General features: G+C 47.1%; 1 protein-coding gene across 1 annotated transcript in view; it reads right to left on the reverse strand.

Moving 5' to 3' along the window:
• Rat1 (5'-3' exoribonuclease 2 Rat1) overlaps positions 1 to 16167 on the reverse strand; it is a 120542-nt gene that overhangs the window by 37427 nt on the left and 66948 nt on the right. The window contains exons 27-30 of the mRNA XM_055072755.1: positions 15360 to 15416; positions 15166 to 15234; positions 12780 to 12908; positions 10285 to 10370 (exon numbers count right to left, since the gene is read on the reverse strand). Coding sequence (XP_054928730.1) covers positions 10285 to 10370; positions 12780 to 12908; positions 15166 to 15234; positions 15360 to 15416 — 341 coding nt within the window. The remainder of the gene's footprint in view (positions 1 to 10284; positions 10371 to 12779; positions 12909 to 15165; positions 15235 to 15359; positions 15417 to 16167) is intronic.

Genomic DNA, 16167 nt, shown 5'->3' on the forward strand with positions numbered 1-16167 from the left:
TTTGTAAGTCTCGAAATAGCAGTGGACCAAAAGTGCAAGTACACGGGGTAATCAACGACATTACATATACGCTCCTAAGATAAACGTGCATGTACAGATGCTACGGACTGTAAAACTCTATATTAGCGTTTTTGCAGACGTCATCTATGTCAACAAGAGCACGATTTTCTCAAAAAAAAAAAAAGACATGTCCCTATAGCTTCCCGCTTCCACTTTGAAACAACAAAGTTGAGCTGAAGTTACCTCAACGGCTCAGCAGCGCCGTATAGTGCCGCCGAAGTGCTGTTTTTTTTAAACGCGCGCGTATATCGAAACGGAAATTTGAAAGTTCGCTGACCTGGGAACTATATCGTTACATAAACAATGGCGGATTTTCGGCCACTTTAGTTTTTGAAGCACGGCGGTGACGCGAGTTGCCGTGGTGCCTATAAATACCGCCGCCGTTTTCATTTCACCTCTGCTCGCTTTGTTGTCGTTGCCACGCTTCAAACGGTCTTGTTCTCCTGCACCAATGCATTCCTATTCCAGTCCGACGCAGGCACTCGGGCTGGCTCGCCTCGTCACGCGCCCGGAGCAGCCCCGTCCCGCCGAGACCGACCAATCAGGAACACTCGATTGCCCGAGCGTCTGGACGGCGAGATGGAGAGAGAGTAGACACGCGGGTGACTCCGTCGGACTACGAGCGCTTCCTACGGCGAGAGGGCTCGTCGCGGCACCCCGAGGCGGCCGCGGTATCTACATGGTATCTACACGACAAGCAGCAGCCGCAAGCGATACGCGAAACGTTTCAAAGCGAAGCCTTTGTTTTGCGAAGCCTCCCGGACTTTAATGAATGTGGCTGCTGGGTGCTGCTGCTGTCTTACATAATAGCTCGCACTTGTAAAGAAAAAGCGAATTACGTGTCCGATGATGGAATCAAACCTCGGTACCCCAAAACAGCAGCAGCCCGATGCTCTGTAACAATCAGCCCACAATGTACTCTTTTTTTTTTTCTCGTTGCGATAGAAATTACATGGACAAAAGGCGAATTCCCATCGGCGTCGCCGTGATGTTCTGTATAAAGCACAAGTGCGATAACATGACGGCCGCGAGCCGTATCTGTAGGCGCCAGCGGAAACTTGCGAGGGTGACCCGAGAAGGATAGTGGCTTGATGCGGCAGTCGCGCTCGGATGGGGGGTGCAGGGAGATGTGCGCACGCTGGGAGGAGGGAAGGGAGGAGGGGAAGGCTACTGCGCATCTCCTTTATTCCAACTGCGGCGGCTGAGCGCGGCCGCGCGCTTCCTATCTTGGAGGCAACCTGCGCTGGGTTCGAAGGCTAGTGGACCGGAGATAGCCGATGGTTTTGTGTGCGCTGTGTTCTCATGCGCGTAGTTCGCGTAGAAGCTAGGCAGCAGAACGGGAATTCGCTCGTCGCTGCTGCTGCTCTTCATCTCGGCAGCGTTGCCACAGCTAGTGTCCGCGGTCAGAGTGAAATGTGTTCGTGCTTGCCTGTGCGCACATGTAGTAGTATTAATTTAGTTAGCAAGCAAATGCTTCCAGCAGTTTATGCAGCTTATAAAACTAACATTACTTTGTATAGCTGTGTGACAATCCGCTTTTTCATGCCACATGCCAGTGGGAACGTTTTGGAAGAGTGCAGGGGCTTTTGCCGGTTGATTTGTGCACCTGCGTCCATGTTGAGTGAGCATTGGTTGTGGGTTTCATGGATCGCGATTAAATATTAATGGCTTCTCCGGGGCAGCATGTGGTTCATGAAAATCATGTAGCATTCATTGACTGCTGGGAGGCCCGAGTGCACTGTTGTACTACCAGTGTGGCCGATAAAGGTCCGCCGAGTTCCATCTGCCGATTATGGCATGTTATTACTGATTCTTGCTTTTCTTTAACTTCATCATAATTACAGTTTGTGCGTGCCATAAAGCATTATTAGAGAAAGCTGTGCTCAGAATAAGCGCTCACTTATAGGCCTGTAGTTCTCTCGCGAAAATGCGGATGCCATCGCTGACACCGTACGTAACTGAGCAAGTTTGTGCTGCGGTACCAAATGCAGTGTCTCTTTTCCTTTTCACGCAGAGGTAAACAGTTCTCTGGAATTAAGACGTGCAACCATAGCAACACATACAGACCCAACTATATATCGATGCGACCAGCAGCCTTTGGGAACAGCCGTGACATACGCACATATGTTGGCATAGCGCTCTGTCGCCGCTGGTCACTTTTTGTGGACGATCCGTGCGAAGTGAGCAGTAATTGATATCTAATCGCTATATTGCCACAACTGAAGTAAAAGAGCAGTTTCCTTCGTCATAACTACTTATTTTTAAGTTCAGGTCTATCAGTAGCGGGTGCACACATTAAACGGGGCCAGGCCTAAGGCAACCTTTGCTAAACAGGATCAACATTGGCTCAAACTTCATGTGCAGAGCTTGAGGACTGGAGCTTGGTAATTTCAACTTCGAAGGCATGTTTCAACTCAAAGCATTGCAGCTATCGCGTTGTCGGTTTGACAGCCGATCGTGTGGGGTTCGGTCAAGCGATCATAGTCAGCACGCTGATTTTGTCGGTGCCATCAACAAGAAAGCCTCTTGCACTACGACAACTCACGCCCGTCGGACGCGTCGTTGTTGGCCTATTAGCATAAAATGGTCCCAGCGACACACTGTGCTGAATAGTTGGTGTCAGCGTCGGGTTGGTCTTTTATGGATCCAGTGATACCGTGCCTCAAACGAGTATCTGAAGTCAGGCATGGGCTGCCGCCGCCAGCAAGAGAGGACCGACGCTGCAAGAAGGCTTTGTCAGCAACACTATGTTTTTAAAGTGTCGTCCAAGTGTAGCGCAGGGGCTTATCGATAAATTTGCTAGCCATCAAGGCAAGGCGGAAATTACGTGGTTCACAGTGCAGTGCGGACGAAGCCCTGACCGCTTTCCCTTTTGAAGAGGAGTTGCAGCCAGCACGTTTTCAGCACTGCACCGACGTATAGCTATATACCAGTGGAGTTCCAACGCGGTACATGGCATGAGTCTTTGCTACATTGCGCGTCTGTGCGAATTTTTTTTCGGGGGACTTTGCCCCGTTATCAGGCCACGCAGCCATACACACATCTCTTCCAAAATGTATTGCGACAGATCCGCTAGGGCAGGGCGTATGCGCCGTCGCGCCATCAAAAACGCGGATTTGCTGCTGCAATCAATGCTTTGGATGTCGGGCAAAACTGACTTTTTGCTTTATTACCACAGTGAGCAATACAAGCCCAGCAAACAGAACATTTGGGGCCCCAGCCTCTATGAAACAGGTTTGCGTTAGACCGCAATCTACGTATACACTATCGTGCCAATGACTCTTGGCACGCACATTTTAGAGCTTTCAAGCATCATCAAACTTGAAATATAGACTACTGATAAGTAACCCTACTTTTAGATCACAGTGATTTTTTCGGTCACTTGGCTGTTGCTTATATCACAAGCTTCAGTAGCTTTTCTGTGTAAACCTGCTCGAAGCAATTACCCCTCTTCCATCCTTTGACCATCAGAAGACTTCCAAAGAAGGCTTGGAGACCAACATGCAATATTTTCATGAGCAGAAGTGAGCAAAATGGGACCAGAGCATGCATTGAGTGAGGAACATTGAGCTACATAGGAGTGACCATGGAAGGGAAGAAAGGTTCACTTGTAAGTTATAACCGATTGCCACATGCGCGCGGAATCTGCCAATTATTTTTAGACTGTGTCCCCAAAGAAATGTGGCTGCCGCAGCTGGTGATCCGACCTGCAATCCAATTCTAAGCAGCATAACTGCAGGGCCACTGAGCTACAACAGCGGGTACAACACAGCTTCAACACAATTAGTGTTTCATTTGGCGAGGAGGAAAGGTCTGGCAACCAGAGCAGGTCGAGCATTTCCTCCTTTTTGGCTTCCGTGAGCCAGCGTAGCACTGCTTGAATACGTTGCCATCATATGGTGCGGAAGGATTTGGAGACGTTTTAGCTCATTCTGTGAAAGAGGTGAAGTCAGCTCATACAAGGATGTCGAGGAACTACTGTGCTGTCTTTGGCTGCAGTAATAACAACAGAAAGCATAAGCTCTTGGATGTGCAAACATGCAACGTGTATAATCAGTCGTGGTGTGGGGTAGTGAACTACTTTGGCTGATTGGGTTTGCATTCGACGAAGGGCAGCGGAGTCTGCAGATTACCGGCCTGAATTGGAAAAAAACTAAAAACGTGATTGCTTGGCGCGAGATCTTTAACATGAGTGCTCACGCATGGCCAATACAATGCCAGCCTGAAACCTCTAAGTGCCAATTATGAGGACACTTGCATCAAGTGCCTATTATGAGGACACTTGCATCAGCCAGCAGTAAAATTATCAGAAATTTCACATTTACCGTATTTACTCGCGTAATGATCGCACTTTTTTGTCAGAAAAATTGACGCAAATTCAGGGGTGCGATCATTACGCGGGTTAAATTTCCAGCGAGAAAAAAATTTTTTTTTCGTCCCGCGTTTGCTGCGGAATGCGGGTGCGGGACACCAAAACAAAAATGGCGGCCGGCGGAGCAAGCCGAACGCGCTGAACGCGATCTTTTTTTTTTTCTTCTTGTGAGTACATTATGTGCATTGAAACAGTTTCTTCCGTATCAGTGATGAATAATATCGTTAATATCGGCAAGTTTGCGGCAATAACGTAGCCATGTCCACTTTGAGGGGACAGAAACAGAGATGGGCATGCTTAGCTGCCAGTGACATCGAAACACATGGCCGGCGTGCTGCGGAAACTGCGGCATCTGTCTTCACTACTATCCTAACACGGCACGTTTCCGCTAAGGGTGGGCAAATATCTTACCCCCGAATGCAGAGATCTAACTTGGATCTGGCTTGGACTTGACTTGACGAAGTCGGCCCGAAGCAAGAGGCGGACTTCAAAACGCCCAAGTCGGCTTTCACGTTTCATAGACGCTCAAGCTGACTTGCTTCGTCAAGTCAAGACTGTGCTTTAATGCAAAAGCAGGTTGCTCGTCTGTGTTCGAGGTTAACAATAAATTTATTAGCGTAAGGCATGTTGTACAGCAAAAAAGTATGTATCTTTCCAAATTTCTACCAGGGCATAAGTGCTGAAGTATAGTTGGCGTAAATTTATTCCATCTGGCTACGTCCGCCGCTGCGATGGGCAGTGTTGCTTGCGGAAAGCGCGCGTTCCCGGCCGGTTTAAGTGGTCTTCAAGTTTCGGTGTTTTGGCGCGCTTTTTGAGTTGCAGGTTTCGCCATTTTTTCAAGTCGCTGCTACACTTTTAGGCGACCGTGTATTTGAGCGCAAATCAATTTTATGGTCACATTTATTTTGGTTTTAGCTTATCTTTAACTCAGAGGTCTTGTTGCGTGTTTGTATAACTGGCCGTAGAGAAGCTAACGAAATGGTTGGTTCGTATGGTGGTCTTTGAACGGCTTTTGTTCTCGATTGCCACAAGGCGTTCATGCGCCGTCTTGACCGGCAACCGGATACAAGAGGCCGAAACGAGGCATACGGTCGGTTTCTGAGGGAGCTCGCGCGTCCCTTTTCGCCTATAGGCATTCCAGAAGGAAGGCGACGGCCCTTGTTCTGCTCGGGCTACGTGACCCTTTGAAGAAAAAGCCAACCCATTCGAACGCACTAGGCCGGAGTGACAAACAAGAAAAAAACTGCAACATGTGCTGCGAACGAAGAGTAGCGAGCGCCATAGAGTCCCCTGTCCGGACCCATATGGGTGACAACATCTGATAAAAAAACAAAATAAGTAAATAAAATGACACGTGCAAACGATTTGTCTACTTCGCATGGAGGGTTTGTCGAGAACAACGAGAGGGAGAGTGTGGCACAGTCGTAGGCATCGCAAATTGGCAGCACGTGTCGTCTGCTCGGAAAGTGTCATCTGTTAGGAAAACAAGTTGTGGGGCTCGCGCGACGGCCGCGCGCCGCATTTGGTATGAAATTGCTGTTCTGTCAACAGGCTTTGACGCTGCAATGTCGCACTCACGTACGCTCTCCTCCCAAGAGAAGGCACCGCAACGTAAGACGGCACTTCGTTTTACAGAAGACGAAAAGAGCCTGCTGACGACACTCGCGAACGACTACAAGCATATTGTGGAATGCAAGAAAACTGATGTCGCGTCGTTGACCAAGAAGAATCAGACATGGAAAGAAATAGCAAAACATTATAATGCCAACCACGGTGTTAGGCGGCGCGATCACCTGCAACTGAAACAATGCTGGACCAACCTGAAGCAAAAGCGGAAAGAGGAAGCTGCGAAAGAAAAGGGAAAGCGCCACAAAACTGGTAAGCGCACATGTTCTGCATGTCTGGCTTATTTTGGGCTACTTTTTATTATGTTAATGCCCATGTTTCGTATTCGGTGGATGTGTGCATGGCAGTTCGGAATGCTGAGCGTAAATATGATCGTGAGCGCTAATAACTAGTGATGGCACGTGTAGTAACAGGAAATGAGAAAATACACTTGCAATCAATCTTTCCGCAACTGCGGGAAGCGCACCAGCATCGGGCGCAGGTGCTTCGCGATGAGCAGAGTCACCTTTCCAACTGCGCGGCACACTGTTGACTGAGGAATGCGGACCGGACCTCCGGTGACTGTTTGAAACGTGCCAGCGCCGTAAAACATCACAGCCATCAGCAACTGCAGCATGGGAGGCACACAGGCGGTCCTCTGTTGTCCCCGCTTACCCGGATAGGAAACATAGCGACAAGTCGCACGGCGTTCTTCGTGAATCTGTAGCGACCGAGGAATTGTTCGTCGTCGTACAGCTCCATCGGATTCCCTCAGTCACGTAGGGTGGGTCGCGGAATTTTCGGCAAGGGCTGCGCCTCTGAAAGTGCTGTATCCATGGCGTGGCAAACAAACTCGAAAGCAGCTAACCTCCGCACGACGTACGTTCGGGAGGCTGCCATGTTGGAATAACACACGAAGTCAGTTTCAAGCTAGCCCGGGAGCAGACTTGAAACTTGAGCGGACTTCGACGCAGCCAAGTCGTTCGCAAGTCGTCCGCAAGATCAAGCACGATTTACGACGTGCGACGAAGCTGTCTTGAGACTGCCAGAAGTCAAGTTCGAGCCAAGTTAGATCTCTGCATTCGGGGGTTAGCTGTGTTAAAAGCGTCAGCGTATGAATAGGGTACACTTTTAACTTATCAGTGAAAACGTGGCTACTATCATTGCCGCGCGCGAGTTGTCGCGTGCCCACAAGTGCAGACGAGAGGAATCGAAAGCTGCCTTTTTTGTTTTTGTTGACCACAACCATTATAAAGCCTACCCATAATAAAGGCAAGTTTGGTTGTACGTCTTTTTGCCATGGAAGTGCAGAAAGTGATGAAAGTAATGAAATGAGGCATCTACTTTAAGAACGTTTGGTACGTGCAGACGAGTCGTTCGCGTAGCATTCGACAGGTGGTAAGCGCGATCATTACTAGCTAGACTTGGCACACGACATATCGCTGCGGCAAGTTCAGGGTGCGATCATTACACGGGAAATAAAAAAAATCGAATTTTGACGACAAAATTCAGGGGTGCGATCATTACGCGAGTGCGACCATTATGCGAGTAAATGCGGTTCTATGCTGTGTCGAGTTGGGCCGCCTATGAAGCCAATGGTGTGGCTCAAGCACGGTGATCACAGCGGCTGGTAAAACCACATGATGCATAGGCTTTATGCTTTAGCGCCTACCTTTTTGCCCTGCAAAGCAGTAATGTCAAACGGGCATAGCATAAAAAAAAATATAGTGATGAGCTTTTGTGAGGAACGCTATTTCTATAGAAGGGACGGGTGCATCGGAGAGGACGAGCTGAACAAAACTGAGCATAAAAATCTGTTTTCCTCGCCCTGTGGCTTGTACAGCATGATGTTATCAATCCAAACTATTTTATTCAAGTGCAAAAACTGCATCTAACATAGAAACAAGTCGCACAATGTATCTGGAAATAACCGTTCAACCACTTGTCGAAGTAAACAGCAGAACAGCCCCCAACTGTTACAGTCTTGTATGTTTCTTGAATTACTCATTGCTGCTAAACTACAGCCTAGGTGAACTACAGGGGCGAATGTTCCAATAAGAGCACACACATTTGTGAAACAAATGCCTACAAATACTATGCAACCATGCTCCAAGGTCGATTATAGGTTAGAACATGCATGCACGTCTCGCACTAAGTGCACTGGCCACCTCACCAGCAGCAGAAATTCCAGCCATGTTGAGTTCAATAACTTGAGAACGTCTCACAGAATCTTTTCTAGCATAGATGTCATCACGTCACACGTAAGCAGAGCATGCCAGCCCGAAAACAGCTACCAGCAACTGCTGCCGAGTGTGTAGCTTGCATAAAACACTGAGCCCAAGCCAGCATGGCGGTGTAATCAAACAACTCCCAAATGGCGTCACTGCATACTCAATATGACAGTGCACTGGATAAAATGGTCTACAGCGGGGCTTGCCCAATATGCATATGACAATGAACACTAACCACCTGGACCTGCACAGTGACTTACCTGTGAACACTGCCACCCAAGGCATACCTGCCAACCTGGCGAGATCAAAAATCAGGAGACTTTTTATTCGTGCCAACAAGGAGGGGGGCGGGGGGTGTTGCATTTACTGTTTCGACTTCTGGTGGGACCAGGTGGTGGTGGCGGTGGTGGCGGGGTGGGGGGGGGGGGGGGGGGGGGGTTCGTTCGAACTTTCAGGAAGTGTTCTCCTTTTGCAGGGACCTTGCAGTAGCAGCAGACTTTGCTGACTTTCCAAAATTTGTCGGAGTGGCTCTGCTCAAAACATGGTCCAGACAGAAGGCCCTTCACTAGCAGCAGGTGTTGGAGGGTTGTGTTTGTTCCATATCGATGAGCAGAATTCAGTCCTAGTTTCTCGCACTGTGCTAAAAATACTCTCACACTCTGCATAGCTATGCAGTATCACGAGTAAATCCACCATCACCTTAGCAACTCAGTGAAACATGTTTTCCATAAGTGTTTTTCATTTTTCCAACTATAGACCCCTGCACATCCCACCTTTCTTCATTCAGAATGCCTTCTAGAAGACTGTACGCCTGTAGTGTGGCAAACTCAGCTTCGAGAGCAAGAAACGAAGACTCGAGAGCGATGCCTGTGAAATAAATTTTGTGTTGGCCAGCTCCGCATTCTGCAGAGTTGCGTCCACATCCATAACGTTTCACCTCGTCGCACTTCGGAAACATTTTCCGTAGAAGAGGCCCAACACTGCTGACACTAAGGGGTAGGTTGTGTTCGACGAGGAATCCCATAAACAGGCACTCCACACGTATGACACTGTCGTCGCAGTTGTTCCGGAGAAAGTTCACTATGTTGTCTTGCTGCTCAGCAGTGCGAACATAGCTTTGATGCTTCGTCGTGGAAACACGCTGTTTCAAGTCGCCTTTGCCACCGTGAGACATGCTGACGTCGCATCCACACATTGTACAAAATGCAAAATGTTCTCCTTTTCTTGATGTCAAAAATCACGAAAATTCAGAAGTATAATATCGCAAAAGCTTCTGCAAATGCCTTTTCTTGGGCTTTGATAGCGCCATGGCATCAAGCACATGAGGATTCTAACTTTACACGGTGCACCGCACACACATGGCCTAGCCAACACTAATCATACACACAAGCAGCAGCAACAATGCACCATGGAGGAAGGCATGCATAAAATGCAAGAGCTACATTGGTTCTGGCTTTGGTCGGCTTACTAGGCACCATAGTCGGCTGCTTAGTCGATGATACCGATGGTGCTAGTGCAGCCATTGTTGGTGATGCTGACGATTATGATGTGGCTGCAGATTCCACGGTGCCGGTTTCGCAAAGACCATTATTGCACCAACAGAGACCCCTTTTCAGGAGATATAAGACAGTGATCGTACAATCGGAAAGTTCAGTAAAAAATCGGGAGTCTCCCTGGCGAATCGGGAGGGTTAGCAGGTATGCAAAGGTGCCTGGTCATATAGAGCAGGTTTCCAAAAATGTTCCCGATTCCGAGTCATGCCTAACCGAAAAACTTACCCGAGTCACAGCGACCTTTGAACGGAGATAACTAAACAAAGGCCACCACATGTTGCTAGACGCGCAAATGTTTTAATTTTCGGCGAAAAATTTTGGAGATAGCCGCCACCTCTGGAGAACCGTCGTATATTTTGCACACAAAGAAAGCAGGCAGCTGTAAGTTGTCAGAGAGAGAGAAGTCACAAGCTGACACCTGCAAACGAGAAGGGTGGGAAAAGAAAATGGCGAAGGCACTTACCCTGTCCCCAAGACTGCCTGTCATTTCGGTCGTGATATGCAGGTGGCGCTACTTGACTGTAAGGGCCCATAGACGCCACTGCATGCCTGCACAGCAAGGGAAGTCACTTAAGGTTTACATCTCTGTACAGAACACGTAAACAATACGTACACCAGATAAAAAAATCCTTCACAAATCTAAGCTAAAGTGTTCCAACTGATACACGACAGACAGTGAAGCTGTATAAGAGAGTTCTCACACCCTTAAGTACAAGGGATCTGTTTGCAGGCTGCTGTTAGTGACAGCTACATCACAGGCTGTGTTGCATTACACCACTGTCAGCTCTCCCTGCCGTAACTGTAAAAGCTCCTAGCTGACCTACAGCCAACTAACAGACCTCCTCGCTGATCTCCGGCTAGTCGTTGCTTCCGCCAAAGGTTGGCGTGCCACAGGCTAGCTTTCGCCCCAAGAAAACGGCTATGAAACTCCCCTAAAAGGCCCCGCACCAGGCCCCATAGCAAATTTCGATTACATGCTGGCAGTTATGAGCCCTTTAGGGAGTGTTCTAACAGAAACTTTTTTCGAACTGATTTACTAGTAGCAGAGATAGAAATATCTGAAGAGTCACAAACCCATGATTTCAGGAGGCAGCTTTATTGTCGCTATAGGCATTCTTTCTACTTGCTCCATCTAACTTCCACAAGCAAAATTTCTTCCCTGCGTTGTCCCATACCAGAGACAGAGGAACAGAGACGTTTCATAAGCTTAATGCAAAAACAGCCATTTAAGCAACTGCCAGCATGGGGGAGAGCCAACGTTGGCGATGTGCTATGCCACTTCAGCTGCATCAGTAGTAAGTTACAGGGTTTTATGTGGCAAAACCACAATCTCATTATGAAACATGCCATTCTGAGCAATTCAGTATTGATTTTGCCCACCTGAGGTTCTTTTAAGTGCACCTGAATCTATGTACCACACGAGCCTTTTTTCGTTTCTCGCCTATCAAAATGCAGCCGCCAGGGCTGGGACCAAACTTGCAACCTCGAGCTCAGTAGTGCAACTCCATAGCAACTAAGCTAGCATCCAGGGTTCGCTTACATCAGTCAATCAGACCACAATTTTCACAAATACGGTTCAGTGGCAACTGCCTCTGCAGGTACTGAAATTGGACGAATTGGACTACTGTCCGATTCCAGTAGTGCCTTATGGCTGAATTCATCTCTTGTAGCTGACTACATGGGTGCTAGAGCTCTGTTGCCTTAAAGGGCCTCTCACCACACCCTGCCGGGAATTTCGGCCATGCACTATAGGCTGTAATAGCAGCCTAAATAGACATAAAATTTTGAGGGACCACAATGGACACAATGCGAGAAGCTAAGCTACCCTCTCACTCACAAAGGCTCTCTTTAGTTATCGTGACCTGGGTCCGAAAGCAACAGTCCTCTCTTGCTTCTTCCATATGGGAGTGGAGGGTCCACCCTCCGTTTTCATTTTCTCCAAACTTTCCTTGCTGCGTGGTTCATTTCCAAAAACAGTTTTGCGAACTTAGCATCACACGGGAACCCACCAAGCCGCGTTTACATGAATGCGACAGCAGTGCGCCGCATTTTTCCTTGCATCTCAGTAATTACTATGTGACAGCGCTGACATTTGGCACATTCCTCTTTGTACGAAACAAGTTGGAGCCTGTTTCCAGCGATTTGCATTATGGCAGGCAACACACAGCCAAGCTGCCGCTCTCCTTCTATGTGGTATGCCAGTGTTTATATGCACCGCACAATATGGCTTACCCCATCTTGAACTACCCTCCCCCTCTTGAACTACCCTCCTCATCTTGAACTGCCCTCTTCTGAGTGCATCACCCCAATTTATATGAATGTGATGCACTAGAATCACGATGTGATGCGCCATGTGTCATATTCACTTAAAAATGCCACCCCAGTTCTGTGCTGTTGTAGGCTATTTGTGTGGTGCCAGCACCATGCATGTGATGTTATCATGGTGGTGAGGATTATGGCTCCCGCAAGAAGGACATGCAAGCTTTTGAGATTGCAGTTGCTGCTAATTTGCAACGTACAACAGTGAGATAGTTCATAGACACAATCGTGAGCTTATGATCTCCATACCGTGCTAATCTGTTTGCAATGCGCAAAACTGGTCAGACACTCTTTAATCCTTTCCGTACTAAAGGAAATGATGAAAAGTGTGCTGAAATTCCCACAGATTTCCAGAGACATGGCACCATGACCACTATACTTGTCATCGTAACTAAACTGGCACAAATTCCAGTGATGACTACACTCGTCAGTAGTAGTAAAAAAAAAAAAAACACCTCCATGGGGAGTTTTAAAATAGTGCACCCTAGCATCTTTGCACACCCAAAGCCCCACACCCTGTTTGCGCTCTTTGAATACCTTTTTGTATTCTTTTGTAGGCCCAGCAGTACCCAACTTTGGATCTGCAAAAACTAAAGCTCCCTATTAAGCACTTTAACATGCCCACAATCCCCAACTCACCCAATCATGCGGTGTCCAGAGTTGCCCAGAGATGCTATGTGTCGCCTTGGAGCCATGCCAATTTGTGGACGCCAGTTGCGGCTTTCCTCTTGAGAGAGGTCCCCTGGTTTAAGCACACGCTGTGGTTCTCTGTTTTTTTTGAAATAAAAAGGATGCACAAACACGATACTCAGTCAAAAAGGGCTCCCACTGGGCTATGAAAGAAGAGCAGAGAGCTTATTACTTGCGTTCTACGCCCTCCGTTCTTCGGAGGAGGCTCAATATATATGACCCTGTGTACAAGTGTTAAGGTCAAGTTAGGCTATTGCAGTAGGTGGGAATGAATTAACCAGCAACTACACCACTTCACTTTCTAAGGAAGCTGCGCTGGCTCTAACAAATTGAATAGGCTTTCCACATACAGTGCCTATTTTCACATTGATATGCAGCTGAATAAGTTTCTTTAGTCTACACTAAAGAAAAGTCATGCAAGTCTGGCAAAATGTTAACTGGCACAGCAATGCATTTCAACTCACACTTTGAGGATGCATCTTCCGTATGTAATTGGTAAATCAGAGCTGGCCACTGATAATAAAACAAGTTAATTACGTTGCATTCTAACATGAAAGCAAAATGCGGTTAACATTGTTGAACTTTCCAACCAATGAACTCACTGGTGCTGCTTCCTTAACATGTTGCAGGTGCTCCTTAAGGAGAGTGGTGCCCTCTCTGTGCAGATATCAGACTCAAAACAGGCAACAGTGCCTGACTGAGTGTGGCCTCTGAGGACCATACTGAGTCAACAGAGAACGAAGCCAAAGAAGGCATAGGAGAAATGAACTGTGTTTTTTACTTGAAATGTGGAAATGATGGGGAAAAAGGAAATGAAAGTGGAAGAAAAGACAACTTGTGGCCAATGGGAGTCAAACCTGCAACTTCCGCATGAAGCATGTAATGTCCCACCAGTTGAGGTGCAGCGGTGGCTGTGCCCCTGTCCCCCTTACTTAATATCTTTGTATTTGCATTGATGAGGCTCTGGTAGCGTCAGCCAGCGCCACTTATGTAGAGACCCTCAGCCTCTATGGGTGTGAATGGAGCCGATTTCCTCTATGCTTTCATTCTTTATCAGTTGGCTTCCATGTGCTTGTCAGTAAAGAAAGAACAAGAAAAAAAAAAAAGAAGGAAGAGGAAGAAACTTGACAGTCACTTTAGCGTATGCCAAAGAGGGTGAAGGTGAAAGCCTGTGCACTGAAGAGACATTCATTAAATTATTTGACATTCTCATTCGAATGCGTTGTTTGTTTTCTTCTGCCAAAGGTCGCGGGTTCGATTGCCTTAATTCACTCTATAGCAATTACCAGACCATTAATTAACTTCGCCTTAACACTAAACGTTGTGGGTTCAACTTCCACATAAGCATGAGGGCTCAACTCCTACCAAAAGTCAGGGGTTCGAGTGCCTGAATTAACTCTGTCTTAATTAACTCTGCCTTTTCCTTTGGCATGATGAGTGGCATCGGAGCCAGCTGTGGTAGACAACAACAACAAATGCGAGAGCAGTGGCACAAGCGTGCGTCTGCGCGAGGTGAGCTCGCATGATGTTTTGTACTGCATGCCGCATTTTTAGACCATTGGGAGGCATGAGCCACTCAAGACTTCCGCCTTAAAAAAAAAAAAAAAAAAGAAAACTAGCCTTTTGATTTTGCTTGCGGCATGCTATGGGTCATTTAGGTTGCAGGACTGCGGAATGTTTTCAGTTGCTGATACTAAGTCGCTTCCCGGCCCAAAATAAACACACTGATGTTTTGTGAAAGGGCAATTTATCAGTCTAGATTGACTCAATGTTTGCATTTAATGCCACAAAGATTCTCAAAATGTCCCCTAGAGCCAAATCTGGCACCCATGTTTTGCAAGCTTTATGAGAGCGTCAATATATGAGCAGTTTGGCTTGTCGCAAGTGTGGCTCGGCCTGAAACATAGTGAGAGCTCACATGTAAACCTTTCTTGGAATGAGGTCTTTATAAAAAGTATCGGTTCCCCCGCAATGCATCTTGTATTAATGTTTACTCGCAAACAGCCAAAGAAGTAAGCGAAGAAAAGAACAACAGATGAAAGAAACCGACCCACAGTGTAGATGTTCTCATCTCACCTTCAAATTTAGCAGCTGACTAGGATGGTTCAGTTTGGTTTGATATAACTGCACAATCGAGCATGAGCTCTTACGTGTTAATAAAAGGTGCTCTTAGATAATATTTCATGCATACAACAGCATCACAGTGCCAATTCTCCCTGAAGGTAACTGTGAGAAACTATGTTTAATGCCACTTTTAGGAGGCTTGCAAAGCTGCCAGTTGTCTTCAATCACCCAAATGCAATCGGGGGAAAAAGCAGAAGTGGTGGCCACTTACGTTGCTCCAGGAAGGCGCTTGGCTGGGAACACAAAGTCGTCAGCGTACTTGGGATCCCTGAAGCGGACGCTGTGTGATGCAAAAAAAAAAGAAAAAGAAAGAGCGAGAGAGGACAAGTGAGTTTTAAAAGGAGAAACGCACATATCAGAGAAAGAACTTTACGAAGCATAAATCGGTATAGGAGAGAAACCTACCAAACGACCATGTTGCCAGGGATATCATCCAAGCCTGGGATGACTGACCGCACATCACTGAAAAACACAGCAGGATCACAGTCATTTCACCCAGGCAAGAGACTTCTATTTTACCGATTAATACAGTTGAAGAAAGTATACATCCGTTTATGAGCGTTCACATTAATTACCACCATTCCTATTTGTGCGTCCGGCAAAAATTCTGTACAATAGGCTCCCTCTATGATGAATACTAAAGGGGTCCTGCAAATGTGTTTGCTTTCAGGAGACTAAGCTCTGAAGAGCAGCAACAAAATATTTGTCCTTGTGCTCTTTCTACTATGACAGCAGCTAAATACTTAAAGCTGCATATACTGGGCCTGTCCCACCTTTGGCGCTACAGCGCTGCCGCTATGCCATCATTATCATGCTGCTGCCATCGCTCTCATTATCCTGTTGTCAACATGACACCCTAGCTTGCCCTATGGTGAACAAAAAATTAGGCAAATCCAATACACATGTTGTAATCTATGCAAAGCGGTTCTCTCGCGCTAGCAAGCTATGCGACATGGCGCATGCACCCATTATCTCGGAGAGCTGTTTGGCACTGGCACGAGGGAAGTGTGCGCATGATTGCGGCCTACTTATTTATTTTCTTAGTACTCTCAGGGCCAAAAAGGCAATACAGTGCAATAGTGCACTGGGTCGTTGAGTTGGGAGACAGGTTCAATCCTACCAGTGGATACAAAATTATTTTTATTTTCTATGTGTGAACTATCCAGTGAGATAGAAGTGCACGGGAGCCACAATTACAAAGTCTGGGAAGGTC

This window comes from Dermacentor andersoni, chromosome 7 (genome assembly GCF_023375885.2).
Source record: "Dermacentor andersoni chromosome 7, qqDerAnde1_hic_scaffold, whole genome shotgun sequence".
Taxonomy (NCBI): Eukaryota; Metazoa; Arthropoda; class Arachnida; order Ixodida; family Ixodidae; genus Dermacentor; species Dermacentor andersoni.